The 24,906-nt window shown below is 48.9% G+C and overlaps 1 protein-coding gene across 1 annotated transcript; it reads left to right on the top strand.

Annotated features, from left to right (window-relative positions):
• Window positions 1-797: 797 nt before the first annotated feature.
• On the top strand, window positions 798-24,338 carry prpf8 (pre-mRNA processing factor 8). The gene is made up of 43 exons (XM_088615671.1): window positions 798-952; window positions 1,391-1,502; window positions 2,507-2,675; window positions 3,048-3,212; window positions 3,852-4,070; window positions 4,634-4,846; window positions 5,089-5,214; window positions 5,387-5,492; window positions 5,789-5,979; window positions 6,472-6,591; window positions 6,964-7,153; window positions 7,326-7,445; window positions 7,862-7,996; window positions 8,142-8,271; window positions 8,802-8,998; window positions 9,341-9,547; window positions 9,862-10,025; window positions 10,331-10,457; window positions 10,581-10,773; window positions 11,122-11,309; window positions 11,918-12,156; window positions 12,394-12,540; window positions 12,704-12,914; window positions 13,058-13,174; window positions 13,452-13,699; window positions 14,243-14,422; window positions 14,619-14,754; window positions 15,593-15,762; window positions 16,301-16,430; window positions 16,527-16,673; window positions 17,025-17,185; window positions 17,322-17,513; window positions 17,889-18,126; window positions 18,478-18,606; window positions 18,905-19,018; window positions 19,279-19,452; window positions 19,692-19,885; window positions 20,380-20,619; window positions 21,401-21,542; window positions 21,761-21,901; window positions 22,077-22,216; window positions 22,557-22,759; window positions 23,633-24,338. The coding sequence occupies exons 2-43, from the start codon at window positions 1,403-1,405 to the stop codon at window positions 23,785-23,787; spliced, it is 7,008 nt and encodes a 2,335-aa protein (XP_088471797.1). The 5' UTR covers window positions 798-952; window positions 1,391-1,402; the 3' UTR covers window positions 23,788-24,338.
• The last annotated feature ends 568 nt before the right edge of the window (window positions 24,339-24,906 follow it).

The following is a 24,906-nucleotide window of genomic DNA, read 5'->3' as shown; positions in this document are numbered from 1 at the left end:
AATACCTTTATTTAATCAGGATTCATAAAATATGCTCTTTTTTTGCCAGATATATCTGTTGTTCCATGTAACAGCATTATGAGGGGTGAAGTTATGGTTATATGATCATTTCCAATATAACAGTACTTGTTGATGAAAAACAAAAAGTCTGACTGGGAGCTTGTTTATGTCAAAGTCACATCTCAGCAAGAGGTCAAAGCCTCCTATTTTTCCCATTACTTTCCTAGGAATAGCAGACCTGAAGCTGTCTTTATTATTCATAAAAGAACGCAACCATTTTATCGTTAGGGTACCATTCATGATATCAATGTCTATCATTTGGGCACCACCCTCTTCAGATGATTTCAATCAATTTAATTTTTCTTGTATAATGTTTTTTTCCAGATGTAGGGAAAAACAATTGACACTTTTAATTATTGGGGTGGAGAGGGAGATTGACGATGCTGGGAAAATGTTTACTGTTTATTTACTATAATAATACGCTCTAAAGCGTACACTCTACAAAGATGGCGATTCAACGAGCTGCACAGTGACGTATATCCTTGTTTGAAATCTCGATGGTTCCTATCATTCTCTCTAGCCCACCTCCTACCTCACTGATTGGATAATTATACCCGCCAATAAAATGTAGTCTAAATAATTTTCCGGGTAAACATCCGGGGCTTTTGTACAAAAGGTCACGCATTAACGCTTACGCTTTTGGCGTTGGTTGCTATCGGGTATTCTATTGCAAACACAGCACAAGAGCTACGGAAAAAACGTAAGTGTTCTTCGCGAATACTTTCGTAGTTTGGCATCGTGCGGTCTGCGTTAGTCTGCGCCATTGTGCCTGGTGGATGTTTAGCAGCGGAGAAAGCTGTGGACGGATTTGAATAAAATATCATTTAAAGGAATGATCTAGAGATTGCATAGGGACGGATTTTAAATATAAATAAAGTGCCGTGGACCTGAGGTAGGTAACACTGGTGATGAAAGAGCAGTTTTGCAGCGATTGGAAAAGTTGCAGGAGCTGCGCTTTATTTGGCCTAGACTGTGGCGCAAACTTGTGAGCTGGTCGTGTTGTCGTGTAATCCGATTTTATTTTTCGTGTAGTTTGTTTTTTCCCCCGTGGGGGTCATATTAAAGACGAATGTCGGTATGTACGCAATATGATCGCCCATGGATTTTTATAATCCAGACAATCGGTGATCGAACTGTTTACAAATTACAGCGACTTCCTGGCGTTAGTGTTGCCACTGCCTCGGTTTATCTAGAATATGCTGTTTTGGCGGGGGAGCTCGATGTTTATTTCCCGTGAACACGTTTTTGCGCGTTTTAAAAGTTACGCCGAGCCGCGTACACGCCACACGGAGAGCAGGAGCTAACATCGCTGTTGTTTGCCCGATTTCAGGTTGGCGTCACCATGGCTGCTGCTGCTTTTCCGTACCGAGCAGCACCAGGGACGATCCCCACTCCGGGCCAGGTGCCGGACTACATGTCTGAAGAGAAGCTGCAGGAGAAAGGTGAGCGAGGGGGGACACTGGAGGAGACACCCTGTGTTAGTGTGGCTCGGAAAAGGGCCGTGTCTGAGTTGAGGGTTTGGATCAACTGCTTGAACGGCAGACGTAAACACTCTCGCTCGAACCTGACGCGTGAAAAGCCAGCGTGTGTCGGACAGTAGTTAGGGCGATCTTGCCAGCTCTCAAGCAGAGTGAGGTTTATCTGTGCTGTTTTTTGTTGGGTTTGGAGACCTTGAGAGAAAACCGGGCTGCTGCTGCTGTAAGTGGTGGTGGTGGTGGACCAGTGCTCTTAACTATAAGCCCAGCATGTCCAAGCCAGCCCTCCCCACTGTGGTGCCTGGAGATCTGTACTGCTCCATTGGCCAGGAGCCATATTGCCCTGCAACTCACAGCTGGCAGCCCACTGGACTGGTCAGTACCTGGATGGGAGACCTCCTGGGAAAGCTAAGGTCGCTGCTGGAAGAGGTGTTAATGGGGCCAGTAGGGGTGTGGTCCGTGTGAGTGCTAATGCCCCAGTATAGTGATGGGGACACTAAACTGTAAAAAGGCACTTTCTTTCGGGTGGGACTTAAAACTCTCTGTGGTCATTAAAAATTCCAGGGTATTTCTAGGAAAAAGTAGCAGTGTTACCCCAGTGTCCTGGCCAAATTTCCCATTGGCCTTTACCAATCATGGCCTCCTAATCCCATCTCTGAACTGGCTTCATCACTCTGGTCTCCTCCCCACTGAGAGCTGGTGTGTGACGAGCAGACTGGTGCACTATGGCTGCCGTCACATCATCCAGGTGGGGCTGCACACTGGTGGGGGTGGAGGGGATCCCCATTACCCCTTAAAGCGTTTTGAGTGTCGTGTCCAGTAAAGCTCTACTGCAGTGTAAGGAGTTATCAGTTATTATTTAAGATCCCACGGCACTGTTGGTAACAGCAGTAATATTGCCCCTGGCGTCCCGCAAGGGGGTGCAAATGCAGCTGGTTGACAAGACTACCCCATTGTGTTCCCTGCCGCAGCTCGGAAATGGCAGCAGCTGCAGGCGAAGCGCTACGCGGAGAAGAGGAAGTTCGGCTTCGTGGACGCCCAGAAGGAGGACATGCCCCCCGAGCACGTCCGCAAGATCATCCGCGACCACGGCGACATGACCAACAGGAAGTTCCGCCATGACAAGAGAGTGTATCTGGGGTAAGGCAACACTCGGGGCTGCACGTCTTTCCAGCAGTGCTGTCTTTGGGGCTCATAACCCTGATTCCCCTGAAGGTTACCCCCCCCAATGATCTGTATGTCTTGAAGTGTGTACTCCTTTGGAATATAAACTGGAATATTGTGTTGGAATTGTAAAATTGCTATACTATGTGCACAGGTGTAATGAGGATCTTGAAAGGTTTTGAAGATCAGACATTTTCTGCATGGTGTGAAATCCTATTAATTTGTTATTCTCTCTTACTTGTGGATTCAATTCCGCATGGACCTCGGGTACCTTAGACAGGGGCCTGCTTGTGTAATGGAAGGTATAAAATGGCTTTGTCCCTGATGTCTTGTGTCTGTGCTGCCCAGCGCCCTGAAGTACATGCCTCATGCTGTCCTGAAGCTGCTGGAGAACATGCCCATGCCCTGGGAGCAGATCCGGGACGTGCCCGTGTTGTACCACATCACTGGGGCCATCTCCTTTGTCAACGAGATCCCCTGGGTCATCGAGCCCGTCTACATCGCACAGTGGGGGTGAGAGAGAGCTGTACAGTTTGCCAGCACTACGTGGATTTCCCTTAATGAGCACTAAATAGAGTTCCTAGAATTATTTATGGGTTCTGGGTGTCATGCTGGTTTGGGGTTTTGTGAAGAAACAGTCCAGCATTTAGCATGGCCTGAGCAAGGTAGAATTTCATCTTGCGGATTTTGGAACTTAAATGTCCAAGGATTTATTTCGGGACGCTAGTGGTGTTTGGGATGCCTTTGAGAGTAAAATAGAAAAAAAATAATACTGAGCAGAAATATGTAATGTGGGGGGAAAAATGAGAAAGGGCAGATGGTAAAAGTCTGAATGAAAGGTGAAGTCTATAGGCTGGGTTAAAAAACTATAAATGAGTTTTTATCTCTGACTGGCAGGGAGCCCTGCAGCAAGGCCGCTGAAAGCCTGCGCCCCGATACTCTTGTACCTGTACTATACTAATGACCTCAGCAGAGCGTAATGGCTTAATGAGTAGTGAGGGGTGCTACGTATTGGTATTTGGTGTGCAGAGATTTAAAAGGGAAAAGTAGGTGCTGCCTTGAGGGGGAGGGTGACGCGATTGGGGTGATCGCAGAGCCCCCTTGCGTAGCTTTGGCCTGGATGCCACGCTGACGTTGCCCCCCCGCCCGCAGCGCCATGTGGATCATGATGCGGCGCGAGAAGAGAGACCGCCGGCACTTCAAGCGCATGCGCTTCCCGCCCTTCGACGACGAGGAGCCGCCGCTGGACTACGCCGACAACATCCTGGACGTGGAGCCCCTGGAGGCCATCCAGATGGAGCTGGACCCCGAGGAGGACGCGTCCGTGGCCGACTGGTTTTACGAGCACCAGCCCCTCAAGGACAACACCAAGTGAGTGGGGCCCCCCAAACCCCCACCCCCCCCGTCCGGAGAACATCGTCCGGGAGTGGTCGGAGCACTCAGGGCCTTGCTCGCAGGCCTCGAAACGTTTGGCGCTTTTGCGAGGACTAACAAGGCGCAGATCCGTCTTGATCGTACCCCCAGCTGTCCTGTAGCTGAAAAAGGGGTGACAGATTTGGTCAGTCTCTTCCCCCTTACCTGTTTCACTCGTGTTCTTTGTAGCACCTAGTTTAGCCTCTAGCATGTCTTTACATCAGAATATGTTCACCAAGACGGAGATCTGCCCCCAACCATTAATTGAGGGTATATGACAGTCGAATCTCAAGGTATTTTCAGTACAAAGGAGTTTGTGAGACAGTGTGGAACATTTTAGTAGCTGCCTGTTGTTTCTGTTAGGACACATTGCTTAAAGGTTAACCCTGAAATAAAAATTCTGGAAATCCTAAGCCTTCTACTTAAAACGGCACGTCCAAAGTGATCTTTTCTTGTATCTTTCATCTTAACTCTGTCCCTCGTACCTCTCCTGCCTCCTCTGACGGTCTTGTTTGTTTCAGGTTTGTGAACGGGTGCACGTACCGCCGCTGGCAGTTCACCCTGCCCATGATGTCCACGCTGTACCGGCTGGCCAACCAGCTGCTCACTGACCTGGTGGACGATAACTACTTCTACCTGTTTGACCTGAAGGCGTTCTTCACCTCCAAGGCTCTGAATATGGCCATCCCTGGGGGGCCCAAGTTTGAGCCCCTGGTCAGAGACATCAACCTGCAGTGAGTGACGCGTGGAAGAAGCATCTCCTTCCTTGTGCATCTTTGGTTTACGTTTCCTGCTTGGAAAATCCATGAGTGGTTATTAGTAAAACAGACTTCAGGAGGAATTTCTTGTTCAGTTGATGAGAAATGTGCTGTGTATCTTTACGCTGTAGTGCGGTTTTGCTGTTGTGTTCAGTGTGAATTTGCTCTGGTGACTTAACCTGTTTTTCTCCCCTCCCCCCCCCCCCCCGGTTTTGCAGAGACGAAGACTGGAATGAATTCAACGACATCAACAAAATCATCATCAGGCAGCCCATCAGGACGGAGTACAAGATTGCCTTTCCCTACCTGTACAACAACCTGCCTCACCACGTTCATCTCACCTGGTGAGAGTGGGCAGCCGTGCCACTTCACTCTGCGAGAATAACATTGACACAATTTGGAGGGCTTGCAGGCTTTGTTTTATTACTGTTAACGTCCGAGTTGTTTTGTGTGCAGTGTTGTGGCATAAGTGTTTTGCTGTGGGTTGTTAACATGGGCTGTGATGTGCAATTTTAGGTATCACACTCCGAATGTGGTGTTCATTAAAACGGAAGATCCTGATCTGCCGGCCTTCTACTTCGATCCCCTGATCAACCCCATCTCTCACAGACACTCAGTCAAGGTAATGGGACCCAGATAGCGTGTGCGTTCAGCTATGTTCATGGCTGTACTCCTGGAGCTTTTCTGGTACTGGGTGGACATTGTTTATTGGTTTTCTAAACTAGAGGCTTAGGGGTTGTTAAACATTTACAGTTTTTGCATTTAAAATACCACTCTTAGTAACCTCAGTAAGAACTAATCTGCAAGATTTGCTGTCATTTAAAAATGTCTCTACGTTTTTTGCCTGAAAGTTCTTGAGCTAGCCTTGTGCATCTCTGCGGTCATGCTGAGTATCATGTGAGTGTTCCCTGGTTGCAGAGTCAGGAGCCCGTGCTTGATGACGACGAAGAGTTTGAGCTCCCCGAGTACGTGGAACCCTTCCTGAAAGACACGCCCCTCTACACGGACAACACAGCCAATGGGATTGCTCTGCTCTGGGCTCCCCGCCCCTTCAACCTGCGATCAGGAAGGACACGCAGGGCTATAGACATCCCGCTCATTAAGAACTGGTGAGGACTTGATTGGTGCTGTATAGCTTAGAATTCAATTTATAGTTATAGTATTGTAGTAGAGAATGGTAGAGCTGACATTTTCCACAGCTCAATCTGCTGAAAGTATGGTATTTACAACCTATTCTTATTAAAGGGGTACTAGTGTAGTTTACGCTGCACAAGCTGAAGTGGTGTACTGTGCAGCACTGTTTCTGCACTATTGTGATCTTTGTGTGGCTAACTACTCTATGCTTTAACGTTTTTATACAGACAATTTAGAGGTCTCAAAAATAGACTAAAATGCACCTAAACATTGAGGACAATTGCACTATAAAAGCTGTTGTAAAAATCAGATTATTCATCTTTTTTTTTTAAAGAAATTGTGTCCCATTTTCCCCTTGTGGCTGTGGATCATGGATCTACTCTTGCTGTTTAGGTTATTGTAGGGTCCAGGTAGGACATAGGTGAGCGGGTCAGTGGTCTCACATTGAGCGTTCTGATCTTTAACAGGTACCGTGAGCACTGCCCTGCTGGCCAGCCTGTGAAAGTTCGCGTGTCCTATCAGAAGCTGCTCAAGTACTACGTGTTGAATGCGCTCAAACACAGACCTCCCAAAGCGCAGAAGAAAAGGTGGGTGTCCCTCAGAAAGGCTGCGAACACTGGAGGCCCTCTGGCCCCTACAAGCTCATCTGGGCACGCATCGCCTCCCTTCGAAACCCTGTCTCTGGAAAGGGACAGTTCAGAGTAGTCAAGCAGGAAGGACACATGGACTCCACACAGGCTCCCCAAGCTGCAGTCCAGTCCAAGATCCTGGGATAGTAGTGCTAACAACCGTGGAGCTGTGCCTCTTGGTGCAAAACCAGTGAATCTTACTGGAGTCTTTATATACCACAGTCGCAGATCCCGTCTCTGAAGAGCATATAAACTTGTATGCAGGTGACTCTTCAGAGAATAGCCGATTAGTACCTTCTCAGGAGCTGATGTGTCCTCTTTTTCCCTCAGGTATCTTTTCCGCTCCTTCAAAGCCACCAAGTTCTTCCAGTCGACGAAGCTGGACTGGGTGGAGGTGGGCCTGCAAGTGTGCCGGCAGGGCTACAACATGCTCAACCTGCTGATCCACAGGAAGAACCTCAACTACCTGCACCTGGACTACAACTTCAACCTCAAGCCCGTCAAGACCCTCACCACAAAGGTACAGAGAGCGGCGCGAGCCGATCGCGGAGTCGTTGCTTTAGGCTGCGTTTAAAGGAAGCTACCCAAAGCGGTTTTGCTGCAATGGCCTAAAACTTGATAAAGAGCGGCCAGGATTTTTTTTTTTCGTCTGAGTTAATGTGCGTTCATCACGGGTGCTTTCCCTTTTCCAGGAACGTAAAAAGTCTCGATTTGGCAACGCGTTCCACTTGTGCCGAGAGGTCCTGCGGCTCAGCAAGCTGGTGGTGGACAGCCACGTGCAGTACAGACTGGGCAACGTCGACGCCTTCCAGGTACTTGTCGTCGGCCATTGGTTTTAACTGGAATCGTTCGCTGGCGGCTCAGACGCTTTCCTTCAGTCACCCTGCTCGGTTGAGGATGTTGCTGAGAGGACGCAGGTGTCATTGGAATGTTTCTGATGACTTTCCAATTGCTGGGAAACAACTGCACTTTATTTTCATATTTCACTTGGAGGCTGAAATGAGATGTCAGACATTGCAAGACGTTAAAGCACGGCACCAGGGTGTTTTGCAAAGCAGAAGCTCCCTGAATGCACGGTCATGTGTTTGACGCAGACCTATATATTAATTAATTAGGTCAGCGAAACGCCTGTTAAGTTTTATTTTTTGTTTTGTGTGGCTGTTTCTTATTTCTCTTGACTGTTGCCCTTAAATCGGTTAATTGGATTTCTTGCCAATGTCCCTTGCAGCTGGCCGATGGGCTGCAGTACATCTTTGCTCACGTGGGCCAGCTGACAGGCATGTACAGATACAAGTACAAGCTGATGAGACAGATTCGCATGTGCAAGGACTTGAAGCACCTCATCTACTACCGGTTCAACACTGTGAGTAACTGTGACTCCTGTTCTGAGATTCCAGGGGAGGGGGGGTTTAAATTGTAAAACCTTGATTTGGGATTTGTGCTGGGACACCCCATCCCCTCCAGCATTTGTTCCAATGCTGATGTGTGTTTGTGTGTGTCCCCTGTAGGGCCCAGTGGGGAAAGGGCCTGGCTGTGGTTTCTGGGCCCCTGGCTGGAGAGTCTGGCTCTTCTTCATGAGGGGAATCACCCCTCTGCTGGAACGGTGGCTGGGGAACCTGCTGGCCAGGCAGTTTGAGGGTAACGTTGTCTTTCTTGTCTCTGGTGTTTGACGGTTGTTTTCTTCTTGCAGCTCTTTGACGTCAACTTCAAAATTCCATGAAATCTTGGGTATCATATGCAGCATCATATCCTTCATTTTAATATGTGTTTTATGTGCTTCTGATCAACAGCTGCTTGTTTACATCCATGTGGTTTTAAGTTATTTAGGAGCGTTGTGCCCTTTATTTGACAGCTGAAAGATCCGCTGTCAGATAAAGTCAGGAGACAGTATAATATTGGTTGAAAGGTTCCGAGAACAGCAAAATGTAATTATGCAGAGGAACAAGTAAAGGTTTATTCCGTGCTGAAAAAAGAGACACAACGTTTTGGCTGATGAAGGCTCCACAGCCAAAAACATTGTTTCTTTTGTTTTCAGCATGGAATTAACCTTTACTTGTTCTTCAGCAGCCTGCGCATGCTGACGCAGCTCCCTACTGAAAATGTGATTATGGCTCATGTCACCGTGAGGTGGAAGTCCGTAGGATTGACCGCGCTCGGGATGCTTTCAGGGCGCCACTCTAAGGGCGTGGCGAAGACCGTGACCAAGCAGCGCGTGGAGTCGCACTTCGACCTGGAGCTGAGGGCGGCCGTCATGCACGACATCCTGGACATGATGCCCGAGGGCATCAAGCAGAACAAGGCCAGAACCATCCTGCAGCACCTGAGCGAGTCCTGGAGGTGCTGGAAGGCCAACATCCCCTGGAAGGTATGTCGATTACGAACGGCCGAGACGCTGTGCAGGGGAGGCAGTGCTGGGAAACGTCCAGGAGGGGGCGTTTCCCTGTATTTCATTGTCATTTCATTAGACTATGTGCTCCTGTTGCACTTGTGAGGGCTAACCAGCTCTTTTGTTCCACTTCATGTTATGGAATGGTTCCAAATTTAAAATAAGGCAGTGTCCCTTTATTGTATGATCAGATCTTCGCTAAAGTAATTTTTTTTTTTTTTTTGCTTTTAAACCTGGAACCAGTACAGGTGTGGGTGGCGTGCATCACTTTTTAAATAAATGCCATTAAAAATGCCATCTGTGCATCCTGGTTGCTTTTAGGTTCCCGGGCTGCCTACTCCCATCGAAAACATGATCCTCCGCTACGTGAAAGCCAAGGCGGACTGGTGGACGAACACGGCTCACTACAACCGGGAGCGAATCCGGCGCGGCGCCACCGTCGACAAAACCGTCTGCAAGAAGAACTTGGGCCGCCTGACGCGGCTCTACCTGAAGGCCGAGCAGGAGAGGCAGCACAACTACCTGAAGGTGGGCTTCGCCGCAGTGGTTGTTGCATCACGGCAGATCGCTTACCCCTGTAGACACGCAAGGCATGCTGGTTTTCAAAACCCTAGCTTCGGCGTGATTAAGCATCAGAAAGAAAAAGCTCCTTAAGAACTCTGCAGAATGCTCCTGCTTCAAGTGACTTACTGCAATTTTAAATTTGGCTTTTAGTTCAACTTCAAAAGTCATTATATTCTTCTTGAAGTGAGTCTTGTTGGGGCGGAGGGGAGACTTGGCAGTATGAGAAAAAGAGGAAATTGTTGTCCTGGGGAGTGACTGATGGAGTATCTGTTTTCCAGGATGGCCCCTACATCACAGCGGAGGAGGCTGTAGCCATCTACACCACCACGGTGCACTGGCTGGAGAGCAGGCGCTTCTCCCCAATCCCCTTCCCTCCCCTGTCCTACAAGCACGACACCAAGCTGCTGATCCTGGCCCTGGAGAGGCTGAAGGAGGCGTACAGGTGAGATCTGCTCTAGCAGGGCACGTTGAGTGCATGAGCCTAAGTGACCACCCGCCCTGCTGTTTAGTCTTCTATTGGTCAGGTTTTCCAGTGTTATATTCCGACTTGATACGCAGGAATCGCAGAAGCAACATTCACTTTCTTTATGACTTGCTGGGCTGTTATATGGGAGGGAGTTCTAACAAGGTGGCGGGGAGGTGTTGGTTTAATAAGAAGGGGGGAAAATAGATCAATCGGAGGAGGCTTTTGCCTCTTTAGGTGCTGTTGCTCAAATTTTCTAACGCTGGCCTGTGTTTGCTCGGCAGCGTGAAATCGAGGCTGAACCAGTCGCAGCGCGAGGAGCTGGGCTTGATAGAGCAAGCGTACGACAACCCCCACGAGGCGCTGTCCAGGATCAAGCGTCACCTGCTCACCCAGAGAGCCTTCAAAGAGGTACGAGGAGGAGGGTAACTCCCAGCAGCCCCTCTGGCTCATTGACATGAGGGTGCCCGGTACAGGCGAGCACCGGTTGTCCCCAGCGCACCCAGTCTCGCTAAGCCCCGTTTCCCCGCTCAGGTTGGCATCGAGTTTATGGACCTGTACAGTCACCTGGTGCCGGTCTACGATGTGGAGCCTCTGGAGAAGATCACGGACGCCTACTTGGACCAGTACCTGTGGTACGAGGCGGACAAACGCAGGCTCTTCCCTCCTTGGATCAAACCAGCCGACACCGAGCCTCCCCCGCTGCTGGTTTACAAGTGGTGCCAGGGTGAGTCTTCCCTTGGCGCTCTGGGGTCTGGGGGGGCGTTTTAGCTGCCGAAAAGTCCACCTCTGCCTCCTAAGTTTCCGTGAGCTGTCGGCGTTTCATGAATCGTGAAGGTTTGTTCAGTTAATATGGTCGTAAACTGGCATGTTGTTTTTTTTTATTGCGGTTCTTGCTTGATAGCTCAGGCAAGATGTTAAAAACGCAATTCGATTCGTGTTTTTTTTTTTTTTACGGTCATGGCGCAGTGCACGTTCTTCATTTTGCCCCGCGGCTTTCGTTGCGTGACGCCCTGTGCCCGCCGCCTTGGCCGGCCTGAAAGCTCACGGCCTGTGTGCCCCCCCCCCCCCCCAGGGATCAACAACTTGCAGGACGTGTGGGAGACGACGGAGGGCGAGTGCAACGTCATGCTGGAGTCGCGCTACGAGAAGATGTACGAGAAGATCGACCTGACGCTGCTCAACAGGCTGCTGCGCCTCATCGTGGACCACAACATCGCCGACTACATGACGGCCAAGAACAACGTGGTCATCAACTACAAGGTGGGCGGCGCCCAGAGGCCCCTCCCAGCTCTGCCGAAGAGCTCCTGCGCCTGACATGGCCTCACCATGGCATACTTCTGTTCCTTTTCAGTGGAGGCTATTTGAATCTGAAACTGTATTTGGGACATTCTCCATAGATTTTCCCACCACAAAAACATTGCTGTTACTAGGCCTACACAAGACCTTGCAAGACAAGCAGGGCTTTAAGTATTTTTGTTAGTTTCTTAGAAACGTTTTGCAATTATAACCCCAGTGGCCTGGCCAGATTTCCCTGTGGCCTTTAACAGTCATGGCCTCTTAATCCCCATCTCTGAACTGGCTTCATCGCTCTGCTCTCCTGAGAGCTGATGTGTGGAGAGTGTACTGGTTCCACTATGGCTGTTCTGCCTTCATCCAGGTGGGGGCTACATATTAGTGGTGGTGGAGGGGAGTCCCCCTTACCTGTAAAGTGCTTTTGAGTGCAGTCTCCAGAAAAAAGTGCTATTCAAGTGTATGGATGATGATCATGTTTTTTCGGGAGTATAGTAGTGGCTTTACGGGTTGTGAAAGTGCCAAGTCAAACTGCACGGGTTTATTATTCAAGTGTCGCCCTCCTCCTCCCTGCCCAGGACATGAACCACACGAACTCGTACGGGATCATCCGAGGGCTGCAGTTCGCCTCTTTCATCGTCCAGTACTACGGGCTGGTGATGGACCTGCTGGTGCTGGGCCTGCACCGGGCCAGCGAGATGGCAGGACCCCCGCAGATGCCCAACGACTTCCTGAGCTTCCAGGACATTGCCACAGAGTCGGCTCACCCCATCCGGCTCTACTGCCGCTACATCGACCGCATCCACATCTTCTTCAGGTGGGTGCCGGGACCAGTGGATTTCATTCAGCCGCCCTGGCCTGAGAACTGCAGTTAAATCCATTGGTCTTCATACCCCCTGTGTCGCCTGCAATAAAACGTTGACCTTAAAACATTTTCAAAGATTTTACATGGAGTGATTTCTGTATGAAATCGCATTCTGGAAGGAGCAGTTGGCTTATTTTGTGTTACAGCAAACCAGATCTTAACATGGCATTTATTGTTCTTGTCATACAGGTTTAGTGCCGATGAGGCGAGGGATCTTATCCAGAGGTACCTGACCGAGCATCCGGACCCCAATAACGAGAACATTGTGGGGTACAACAACAAGAAGTGCTGGCCCAGGGATGCCAGGATGAGGCTGATGAAGCACGATGTTAATCTGTGAGTGCCTGTTTAACTGTGCCTTGAAATAGGGGCGCATTCTAGGAGTCCGCAATTACTGGGGTAATGTGTGTGCCGAACAGGAATTCAAGCACTGGGTTGTGTTGAAGGTGAGCATGGCCACCCAGGATGACGGGGATGTCTTTGCTCTGTGTCCGTCTAGGGGCCGGGCTGTGTTCTGGGACATCAAGAACCGCCTGCCGCGGTCCGTGACCACGGTGCAGTGGGAGAACAGCTTCGTGTCGGTCTACAGCAAGGACAACCCCAACCTGCTCTTCAACATGTGCGGCTTCGAGTGCCGCATCCTGCCCAAGTGCCGGACCAGCTACGAGGAGTTCACGCACAAGGACGGCGTCTGGAATCTGCAGAACGAGGTGACGAGTCCTTGACTGCGTTTAATAAAACACAGGGCATTGAAGTTAGGCTGCAGACATAAGCCCGTGGCTAGGATTTTGAAGATTGGGTTGGGGGTGTTACTACAGCATTGTAGAATTACTTATTCTCCCTCTCCTTCTAGGTGACAAAGGAGCGCACTGCTCAGTGCTTCCTGCGTGTGGACGATGAATCCATGCAGAGATTCCACAACCGCGTCCGGCAGATCCTCATGGCTTCTGGATCCACCACCTTCACTAAGGTGGGAGCAGTGGCATGGTGCCTCTTTCGGAGTTAACAAGCTGGAAGCTGTTTTCCAGTCGCGCAGGCGGCGATCAGACAGCTGGCATTTTTCTGTTCTGAAAGTATAGCATTTGATCAGGTCACTAGTTCTGCAGCGTTTGGTTTAAAATGCTTTGGGTTCCTTGATTTTGTTTCGGAGGCTCTTTTGAAAATCTTTTACTTAATCAAAAAAAGTTTCTGTTCTCCTTATTTGCATTATAAAGGCTTTGATCACTTTTATCCTCTCCCCCCCACAGATTGTGAACAAGTGGAACACGGCTCTGATCGGCTTGATGACCTATTTCCGCGAGGCTGTGGTGAACACCCAGGAGCTCCTGGACCTGCTGGTGAAGTGCGAGAACAAGATCCAGACCCGAATCAAGATCGGACTCAATTCCAAGATGCCGAGCCGTTTCCCACCCGTCGTCTTCTACACCCCCAAAGAGCTGGGAGGGCTCGGCATGCTGTCCATGGGCCACGTGCTCATCCCCCAGTCGGACCTCCGGTACGACAGCGGTTTCCATTCTTCCGTTGCAAGGGGTCCCTTAGTCAGCGGTTTTGAGTTGGCATACGTTTCCGCGAAGTTGAATTCTGATTTTAATTTTGATCTCTGGCCCTAAACAAGGGTGGCATGGCGGCGCAGTGGTTTGCCTTGTAGCGCTTGTGCCCTGGGTTAGATTCTGGAGGGCTCCCACATTCAGAAAACGCACTGAGAGCTTAACGTGCCTCTGGGATAATTGGGCCTGGTGCAAGTGTGTACATGTCTGCTGTGCAATGAACTGGCGTCCTGTCCCTTGTGTCCAATGGAAAGGCTCTGGCTCCCTGCAGCCCTGAATTGGAAGAAGTGGTTAGATTGATGGTCATGAATGTGATGATAGTCCAATTGCCAACCTTGAACACCCAGGAGCAAACCATACATTTACCATGGTTGGCTTAGCTTGAGTTGGAGAAACCTAGAATGATAGAAGTATGTGTCGATGCTGATTGGAAGTGCGTAGTCTTGTCCCTGCGAGTTTTAATGCCCTCCCCTGTCTGTCCTCCTGCGCAGGTGGTCCAAGCAGACTGATGTGGGCATCACTCATTTCCGGTCAGGAATGAGCCACGAGGAGGACCAGCTGATCCCCAATCTGTACCGCTACATCCAGCCGTGGGAGAGCGAGTTCATCGACTCTCAGAGGGTGTGGGCAGAGTACGCACTGAAGAGACAGGAAGCCATCGCTCAGAACAGGTTTGCTCCTAGAACAGAATCCCTAAACCCGTCAACCCGTTCACTGCTGGAGGCTACACTCCAGTATGGGGAATTGTAACTAGTGTGGTTTAAAGAGGAGTGAAATGCCCGTTACCATGCATTTGCTTTTAAAGTTTCACTGTTGGATCATGATGCCAGTGCTTATATTGCTTAAGGAGCTTGCTTTTCCGTGCAGGCGCTTAACCCTTGAAGACCTGGAGGACTCCTGGGACAGGGGCATCCCCCGTATCAACACGCTGTTCCAGAAGGACAGGCACACGCTGGCCTACGACAAGGGCTGGCGGGTCAGGACCGACTTCAAGCAGTACCAGGTAGGAAGTGATGAGATCATGGCCTCGGGAAGGAACTTGGAAAGACTGCCAGCGTCTAAAGTCAGCGGTTTATGCTTCGGTGTTTGATCATCTGCTCTTTTCTTTTTCAAGTGGGATTTGGGGCGCTGGCTCAGATTCACATTAAATTACCAAAAGTAATCCAATAGAGTTAGTGAATTAAAGGGGAATTGTGACTATCTTTATATTTTGTGGTTAGAAAGAACCAGCATTGAGTAAGTTTCAAACCATGGTGGAAGTAAAATATACACAGTAACTTGTAAAACCTCCAATTTACATAATGAAATAGATTAAATTTCCTGGTATGCGCTGCGCTGTTTTCTGCATTTCAGGGGAAGTGGCCCTGTGACATGCAGCAATATGGGCTTGAGCTGGGCTTGTGTATACATACATACATCCATTTAATCCAATGGAATTATTGCTCTTGACTTTGAGGTGGTTTTGCAGACAAGTACTACTTGTTAACTCTGCATGCTGATCCCTTTGGAACATTTCTGCTCTGAAATACCTGCTGCACGACCTGAACATAGTCATTGTAGCAACTAGTGAGCAAGAAGGGACGCGTCGCATTGCAATTCGTGGGAACTCGTATGTGAGTTTGCAACAACATAATGACTTAAAGTACTTTCACAAAGTTCACAATTTTGTACTTAACTTGAAATTTGTAAAATTTCTCGTTTTGGTTATTACATCTCGGTAACAAAAATTCAGTCTGAGAAATTTGGACTGCAGTTCCCCTTTAATATTCCAAAACACCAAATGCTGACTGCAGTATATTGGTGCTTCACCGATGTACCCTGGTTTCATTTTTTTTTTTTAGGTTTTGAAGCAAAACCCCTTCTGGTGGACCCACCAGAGACACGACGGGAAACTGTGGAACTTGAACAACTACCGGACGGACATGATCCAGGCTCTGGGAGGTGTGGAGGGCATCCTGGAGCACACTCTCTTCAAGGGCACCTACTTCCCTACCTGGGAGGGTCTCTTCTGGTAAGATGGGCTCCTCTGGCCTTCTCTCCCCCTGCACGGTTATCCAGGAGGCGTCAAGGGGCAGCATTGTCATCAGGAAGCTGCGTGATGTAGTTAGGCCCTTATGATCCATATGGCCAGAGTGAAAGTCATTTGCTTACAGAGGAGGAAGTTGGTGTAATTGGCCTTAGTGACACCTCCCTCGCATGTTTAAGCAAGCCCAGAAATCTGTAGCACTCATCAGAGGTTTCTGTGCGTGGGATTTGAACCCGAGAGTGCAACGTGACCACCCCACTGTTGCAGTTAGGGGACTTTTTTTCAACCTCTGCTCTGGCCTCTCCTGATAAGGTTGGTCTGCTCTCTGCCGTAAGGTTTCGGTTTCCCTTCCTCTAGTTCCCTTTATGTGAATGTCAGCCTGTCTTAAAATTTATTTTTAGTGCCTGGAAATATATAGTGGGTTATCTCCCTTTGGTGTTTGAGAATGTGGTGTTATTCTGCCCTTAGCTTAACTGCATGGGGCTTTTGTAAGCTTGGCTGCTTTAACCTGTGTGTTCTGCAGGGAGAAGGCCAGTGGGTTTGAGGAATCCATGAAGTGGAAGAAGCTGACCAACGCTCAGAGATCTGGTCTGAACCAGATTCCCAACAGAAGATTCACTCTCTGGTGGTCCCCCACAATCAACAGGGCCAATGTACGTCGCTAAGTGCATCATACGTTACAATCAGACAAAATAACATGCAGATCTGCAGTGGCACTGTGGTTACCGTAACTACTTTGTCTCCTCCAGGTGTATGTAGGTTTCCAGGTGCAGTTGGATCTGACTGGGATCTTTATGCACGGCAAGATTCCCACCCTCAAGATCTCCCTGATCCAGATCTTCAGAGCCCACTTGTGGCAGAAGATCCATGAGAGCATTGTCATGGATCTGTGTCAGGTAGAGGGTTGTTCATATTCGTTCCTGCCCTTGTCGTGGTTCGACTTCCTCCTGTGTAAACCACAATAGACAGTGTTCTGATTACATCCTCTTTTTGTAAACTGTAGTGACAGATGTCTTTGTTCCTTAACCCTTTATTTTGGGGTAAATCTGATAGACCTGCTTTAAAGTTTAGAATTTGGACTTGCAGGTTAAAGTTGTATGATCTTCATATCACAGTATGCAGGTTAATTGTTTAAACATTGACGAGGCAACACATTGCTGGCACTCCTTTGTGCAGTGAGATTCCATGAGTTGGTGTAATTGTTGCTAAGCAAGTACGGTGTCTTAGCTGCTCTGTGTCACTTGCAGGTGTTTGACCAGGAGCTGGATGCTCTGGAAATAGAGACTGTGCAGAAGGAAACTATCCATCCCAGGAAGTCCTATAAGATGAACTCCTCCTGTGCCGACATCCTGCTGTTTGCATCTTACAAGTGGAATGTGTCCCGTCCCTCTCTGCTGGCGGACTCAAAGTAAGCCATGGGGGAAATTCCCCAGTGAAAACCTCCCTGATTTTCCTTGGGTTTTACCTAAGGGTTTTTTCCATTATATTTGCTTTCCCACTGGATGTTGTCTCCTCTGTAATGTCACTTGTATTTTTTGCGCCAGAGACGTTATGGACAGCACCACAACCCAGAAGTACTGGATCGATATCCAGCTGCGATGGGGGGACTATGACTCTCATGATATCGAGAGGTACGCCAGGGCCAAGTTCCTGGACTACACCACGGACAACATGAGCATCTACCCCTCCCCCACTGGAGTCCTCATCGCCATAGACCTGGCCTACAACCTGCACAGGTAACTGCACCTTCTCATCGTAATCGGACCAGCTCTGCTAAGTAGTCAACAAAAAACTGCCCACATAACCCAGTCTGGATGATTTCAATTCAGTTTTCAATTCAAAAGGTTTTACTCATCCCTGGGGGGGCAGTTTAAGAGCTGAGCAATTGCAAATGGGGAAACAGTTTCACCCATTTTTCTCTTGCTGTTATCCTTAGTTACATGGGCATGGGTTTTGTGTATTACTTCTGTGTGCCATTATGAAAGAGCACCTGGCTTGAGCCTTTTGGTGCATGCTTTGCCTATGGTGTGCTTGGGGAATGGCTGCTCTGGGTTGAGGGGGTTTGTGCAGATCTCTGAGGCAGTATCCACGCTTGGTCTCCTTCTCTCCAGCGGCTACGGCAACTGGTTCCCGGGAGGGAAGCCCTTGATCCAGCAGGCGATGGCGAAGATCATGAAGGCCAACCCTGCCCTGTACGTGCTGAGGGAGCGCATCCGCAAGGGCCTGCAGCTCTACTCCTCCGAGCCCACGGAGCCCTACCTGTCCTCGCAGAACTACGGCGAGCTCTTCTCCAACCAGATCATCTGGTTTGTGGATGACACCAACGTGTACCGAGTCACCATCCACAAGGTGAACCCCGACCTCCCTTGTCCCCTCATTTCTGCTCCCGTTTTCCCTTTTTTGTCAAACTCTTTTTTAAAAATGCATTGGCTGGTGTTTTTAGGACAATCTAAGCTTAACAGATTTTATGGGTTTTACATTTAATATCGTGGACAACTGGATGAAATATCAGCAAGAATTATGTATATATATAACTGCTCTCCCTTTCAGAGGCATCTATGTGCTTCAGTCTGTGTGCATTCCTTTATTGCTTTACACCTCCACATGTGCACTTACTATGGATGGCCCTGCACAGAAGAATTTGCTGTGCCCTCCCACCATGTCTCCATAACGCTTAACGAGCTGAATTTCTTCCTGTAGACCTTTGAAGGCAACTTGACCACGAAGCCCATCAATGGAGCTATATTTATTTTCAACCCCCGAACTGGCCAGCTCTTCCTGAAGATCATTCACACCTCTGTGTGGGCTGGACAGAAACGTCTGGGACAGGTACGGAGTCCTTGAGCTGTCCTTACTCCAGTGATGTCCTGTGCATCAGTAGCAATGGAGGTCTTGAACTGAGATTTAAATTGTTTCCTTGATCTAGTAACTTATGTGATACAGAGATGTCCCAAGACATACCATTGGTTTCACTAATTGTTGCAGTCTTGTTAAAAGAGTTTAATTGGTCTTTGTCTTGACACACGTGTCTTCTTGGAGTCTTTGATCTTTATCGATTGCCAATCCAGCGCCACAGTTTGCCTCTTCCCCTCTCCTGCCCGCTTCCTCACTGTTCCTCTCTCTGCAGCTGGCCAAATGGAAGACGGCCGAGGAGGTGGCTGCCCTGATCCGCTCACTGCCCGTGGAAGAGCAGCCCAAGCAGATCATTGTCACCAGGAAGGGCATGCTGGACCCCTTGGAGGTGAGAGATTTACCTGACATTTTTTTTTAGCGTTCAACGTTCAAACTGTTTTTTGCTCTTTCACCATTTTTATTCATTTTTGCTTATTTAAACCTATAGATTTTTCTGCGTATCACTGCACTGATTCTCTCTGGGCTCTAATTTCTTTTTAATAATGTTTTCTTCAGTCTGGCAGTGCATTTAACCTCTGTGGGGCCTGACCATATTGTTCACTTGGAAATGTGCGTTAAGGAAGATTTTGCCTTCTTGTTTGGTTTCAGGTCCATTTGCTGGATTTCCCCAACATTGTGATCAAGGGCTCTGAGCTGCAGCTGCCCTTCCAGGCCTGTCTGAAGGTGGAGAAATTTGGGGATCTCATTCTGAAGGCCACAGAGCCGCAGATGGTGCTGTTCAACTTGTATGATGACTGGCTGAAGACCATCTCATCCTACACTGTAAGGCTGCTATACATGTCTATATATATATATTTATTTTTATACTCTATACCTATAGCTCTTTTTGACTTATTGGCACTTTGTGGAAGTTGTAAAGTAGCTGAAGGACAAAAGTCTTGCATTTTTTGTCACAGTGGCTGTGTACAGATATGTTTATAGTTTATAGTTTTTTATGTTTATAATGTTTATAGTTTATAATTGGTCGTTTATGCCTTTTAATTTTTCTCTCCCCGCACCAGGCCTTCTCCCGTCTGATCTTAATCCTGAGGGCGCTCCATGTCAACAACGACCGCGCCAAGGTCATCCTGAAGCCGGACAAGACCACCATAACCGAGCCGCACCACATATGGCCCACGCTGACCGACGAGGAGTGGATCAAGGTGGAAGTGCAGCTCAAAGATCTCATCCTGGCTGACTACGGGAAAAAGAACAAGTGAGTGTCTGGGAATCGGAAAGGGATCCCATGGGATCAGTGCAGGGGCTTGGAATCTAGCTAGCCGTGGGTGGACCTGGTGATCAGAGCAGCGAAACTAGTGTGAAAACACTCCCATGGTGCTTGTGTGTAGGCAGATGTCGAGTGTGTAAAGTTGGCATTGCGAGGTGAGTTAAATGCAATAGGTTTGTTGCAGTAATTCCTTACACTTATATAGAGCTTTTCTGGACACTCCACTCAAAGAACTTTACAGGTAATGGGGATCCCCTCCAACACCACCAGTGTGCAGCCCCACCTGGATGATACAACTGTAGCCAGTACACTCCCCAAACACCAGTGGGGAGGAGAGCAGAGTGATAAAGCCAGTTCAGAGCTAGGGATGACTAGGAGGCCTTTATTGGGGGGAAAAAGGCCAATGGGAAATTTTGCCAGGATGCCCCCACTGTTTGAGAAATGTTCTGGGATTGAGCTGAACCTGCGGTCTTGTCTTCCAGCGTGAACGTGGCTTCCCTGACCCAGTCGGAGATCAGGGACATCATTCTGGGGATGGAGATCTCGGCCCCCTCGCAGCAGCGGCAGCAGATCGCCGAGATCGAGAAGCAGACGAAGGAGCAGTCCCAGCTGACCGCCACGCAGACTCGCACGGTCAACAAGCACGGCGACGAGATCATCACCTCCACCACCAGCAACTACGAGACGCAGACCTTCTCCTCCAAGACGGAGTGGCGAGTCCGGTAAGCTGCTTCAGGATGATTGGTGGGGCCAGGTGGCTCAGTGTTCATTTGGAAATATATATTTAAAATGCCTCCCGGCTGTTTCTTGACGGGTCTTGGGAGTTTTGGGCTTATTTCACCTCCTGGCCTATTCCAGACACAATTTCCAGAAACTCTGCAAATAAGTGTTTCCTGTTCTGAGTCCTAAATGAGTTCCCTTTGTTTCCAGTTCTTGTTTCACAGGATCACACTACTTGGTGTGAAATAGTCCCTTAGGAATTGTCTTATACATCTTAGGACTTGAAATACTGGAACAAATCTGATCTCCATGTCCTTAGTTCTAGACTGGAATGATTTAGATATTAGAGTCAGTGTAAAGCTTGACCACAATTTCCCTTGATTTAAATTCTTTTTGCCCAATGTTTTATTTATTGCTTCCCTCCATTGTCTTCATGAGGACAAAGGAGAATCTGCATGAGCATTTGTATCCCTTTCGTGCATCGTTTCCTGTCGCTCACAACACCCAAGCGATCCTCAGTGTGCGGATCACTTTGCAGTGTTGCATTCCCCTACATTCTGAACATGCAGTCATGATTTTCACTTGCGTGCTGTGGTTTTTTTAAATCTCTCTCCACCTGCTTTTTTCGAGTGTAGTATTGTCAGCTTCTGCCACGCCAGCTAAAGCGCCTTTGGGACTGTAGCTCTTGTAAACGATTCTGGAAGTTTAAATGTTGGTGTTCAGGCTGTGGTGGGTTTTCTCCCCACCTCGCATTACATGAGCGATCTTCCCTCTCCATCACAGAGCCATCTCCGCTGCCAACCTGCACCTGCGGACCAACCACATCTACGTGTCCTCGGATGACATTAAGGAGACGGGATACACCTACATCCTGCCCAAGAACGTGCTGAAGAAGTTCATCTGCATCTCTGACCTCCGCGCTCAGGTGAATGTGCAGTTCTGTTGGGACTCCAGGCCAGCTGTTTAAATCAGTCACATTTTGCTGTTTTTCTTACTGTATATCGACTTAAGTTATAATAAACTCAAGGCACAGGCCCGTCAATGGCGATTTGTTAGTGTCCTGGATTCTCCTTTCCCTGGGAGGACGTGCTTGTATGACACCTGGCCTTCCTCTGATGTGTGTCTGCCCCCCTACCTTTGCAGATTGCAGGGTACCTGTACGGGACCAGCCCCCCGGACAACCCGCAGGTGAAGGAGATCCGCTGCATAGTGATGGTGCCCCAGTGGGGGACACACCAGACCGTGCACCTGCCCAACCAGCTCCCCCAGCATGAGTACCTTAAGGTAATCTCCTGCTCTTCCTCTTACACCTTTTACACCTGGCTGGCTAGTGGGTGGGTTTCAGGATATACTTGCATTGTATGGGAGGCACCTGATGTGTGAAGGATCAAGTGCTAGGGCTGCACGGGGCTCTTGCAGCGCAATGTTTACTTAACCGTTCCCACTCACTTTGTCTCAGGAAATGGAGCCCCTGGGTTGGATCCACACACAGCCGAACGAGTCGCCCCAGCTGTCCCCGCAGGACGTCACCACGCACGCCAAGGTCATGGCCGACAACCCGTCCTGGGATGGAGAGAAGACCATCATCATCACCTGCAGGTGCGCCTCCCTGCTGCCTTGGGGCAGCTCTGCTGTTTGCTTCAGTGCAGCTGCTGCGTTAGTCGCTGTGCTGCCTTGTCCCATCACAAAAAACAGACCTATGTTTCTTGCTTAATATGCAGTATTCTGTTAGTGGAAAGCTCAATAACAGTTTTGTTTTTCTGCTCCATCTGCCACTTGTCAAGAATTTTTAATCACTTCACTCCTTTCCACTCCAGACATTGTCTATTGTGATTAAGGCATCATGGATCTGCAGCTCTACAATATGTCCAAACTGAGGTGGTGGGAGATCACGTGTGATTACCATCACTAAGGTGGGAGAATGCCTTTTCTCTTCCAGTTTCACCCCTGGTTCCTGCACCCTGACCGCCTACAAGCTGACCCCCAGCGGGTATGAGTGGGGCCGACAGAACACGGACAAGGGCAACAACCCTAAAGGCTACCTGCCCTCGCACTACGAGAGGGTGCAGATGCTGCTGTCTGACCGCTTCCTGGGATTCTTCATGGTCCCCGGCCAGGTCTCCTGGAACTACAACTTCATGGGTAAGATGCTGTGATCCGACACGGCCTGTTGGGTTAATTCATGCATTGTACATTCCTCCACTTACACTTTCAAGACATGGTCATTGCCGTTATTTTTAATGTCAGCTGCTGAATCCCAAATCATGAGCTAAGTTGCCAGCAGCCATATCACTCTGCAACTCACAACTGGCAACCCACTGAAGCTAAGCAGTTGTGAGCCTGGTCAGTACCTGGATGGGAGACCTCCTGGGAAAACCTAAGGTTGCTGCTGGAAGAGGTGTTAGTGGGGCCAGCAGGGGGCGCTCACCCTGTGGTCCATGTGGGTCCTAATACCTCAGTATAGTGGCGGGGACACTATACTGTAAAACAGGCGCCGTCCTTCGGATGAGACGTAAAACTGAGGTCCTGTCTCTCTGTGGTCATTAAAAATCCCAGGGCATTTATCGAAAAGAGTAGGGGTGTAACCCTGGTGTCCTGGCCAAATTTCCCATTGGCCCTTACCAATCATGGCTTCCTAATAATCCCCATCTATGAATTGGCTTCATTACTCCACTGATAGCTGATGTGTGGTGAGCGTTCTGGCGCACTATGGCTGCCGTCGCATCATCCAGGTGGATGCTGCACATTGGTGGTGGTGGAGGAGAGTCCCCATTACCTGTAAAGCGCTTTGAGTGGACTGTCCAGAAAAGCGCTATATAAGTGTAAGCAATTATTATTATTATTATTATTATAATAATCCTTGCATCTGCAGTGTTGCGTGTGTAAGGAGGTGCTTTGTGCTGGGAATGCAGCCTCGAAGTGCTTTATGTTCAGATGCCAGGCTTGTTGTGGTCATCTGTTGTCAATGGCCGCCTGTGTGACCGGTGTCCTGTCTGGATTGCTTCTCCCACCCAGGTGTTCGCCACGACCCCAACATGAAGTATGACCTGCAGCTGGCCAACCCCAAGGAGTTCTACCACGAGGTGCATCGCCCGTCTCACTTCCTGAACTTCGCCTCCCTGCAGGAGGGCGAGATCTACAACGCAGACCGAGAGGACATGTACGCATAGAGCCGCTGCCCGCACAGCTGGCCCTGCTACTGTTGATATTCAACAAGGGACGATGCACAGAGCCGGGCGGGGGCCAGGGCGTAGCGAAAGCCACAATCTGGGGTCCCGCTGGAGCAGACTCCTGTGCTCGTGCAGGGAGACCGTGTGGCTTTGACATTGCCGTCTCAGTGCATGGGCTCTGCTGCACCTGGCCTGAGGATGCAGCCACATCTCCAATTTTGAATCTTTTACCAGAAGAAGGAAAAAAAAAGTATATTCCAGTTTTTATTTTTACGTGCATGGGTAAAGCATAGCGAATTCTGTAATGATAGATTTGCGTATGTGGCTTTACTTCTGTGCTTTCAGTGATTTATTGTAAATGGTTTAGTTGAAGGCATCATTTAGATGCTCTCCTCATTGTGAATTGAGTGTTGGCGTACTCCTAGTTAAGCAGCTGTCTCTAAAGATTTTTTTTTTCCCACTTATTTCTACTGAAGCATTTTGTTTTCTCGTGCATTGGTGTGTGCACTTTTTAATTGGGGTCATAAATAAAGCAACTTTCTTTTTTATAAGTACTCATGTTGGTATGTTTTGTTGGGGGGGGGGGATTTCTCCGATATCGGTGAAATAAGAACAAGACTAACCTGACCTGCTTGTAGTCTGAAAATTCCACAAGAGTCACAAAGAAGGGCCTGATTTGCATTAGGCCTCGGGCGTCTGACAAACGGCTCCTTTCAGTTGCAAGTGGGTGTGAATGTGCATATTTGACTATTGTCATGAAAACCGCTTGCTGACCTTCCAGCTTGTCTCTGCCGAGTGTACTGGGAGGAACGGTTCCACCCAGGAAGTGGCAGTAAGTAATTCCATCGTGGGTTTTAATAAGGGTTTGAAAGTTACAGGCTTTCGACTGTTTTGATTTTTTTTTAGTTTAACTTGAGAATTAATTTCACCGGTGTGAGCACTTGCGGACGGGATGGTGGAGGGACAATTGGTGCAGCTGCCTCACCACTGTTGAGTGGCCGGGTGTATTTTCTGTATGGAGGTTGCATGTTCCCCTGGCTTGGTCTTTTCACTTGGTGCTCCATTTTCCTTCCAGGCATTAGCTAGACTCATTGGTGTCTCCAAATCCAGTCGGTTTGC

The sequence above is a fragment of the Lepisosteus platostomus genome, chromosome 22 (genome assembly GCF_059453375.1).
Source record: "Lepisosteus platostomus isolate fLepPlt1 chromosome 22, fLepPlt1.hap1, whole genome shotgun sequence".
NCBI classification, from domain to species: Eukaryota; Metazoa; Chordata; class Actinopteri; order Semionotiformes; family Lepisosteidae; genus Lepisosteus; species Lepisosteus platostomus.
This window is presented reverse-complemented; position numbering and strand designations above follow the sequence as displayed.

What these genes read in the sequence shown, in the direction of transcription:
- prpf8 (XM_088615671.1), top strand. Translation starts at nt 1,403, where the DNA reads ATGGCTGCTGCTGCTTTTCCGTACCGAGCAGCACCAGGGACGATCCCC. An exon ending in TCTACTACCGGTTCAACACT is followed by an intron (nt 7,997 to 8,141) that starts GTGAGTAACTGT and finishes TGTCCCCTGTAG; the next exon opens with GGCCCAGTGGGGAAAGGGCC. An exon ending in ATGAAGCACGATGTTAATCT is followed by an intron (nt 12,541 to 12,703) that starts GTGAGTGCCTGT and finishes GTGTCCGTCTAG; the next exon opens with GGGCCGGGCTGTGTTCTGGG.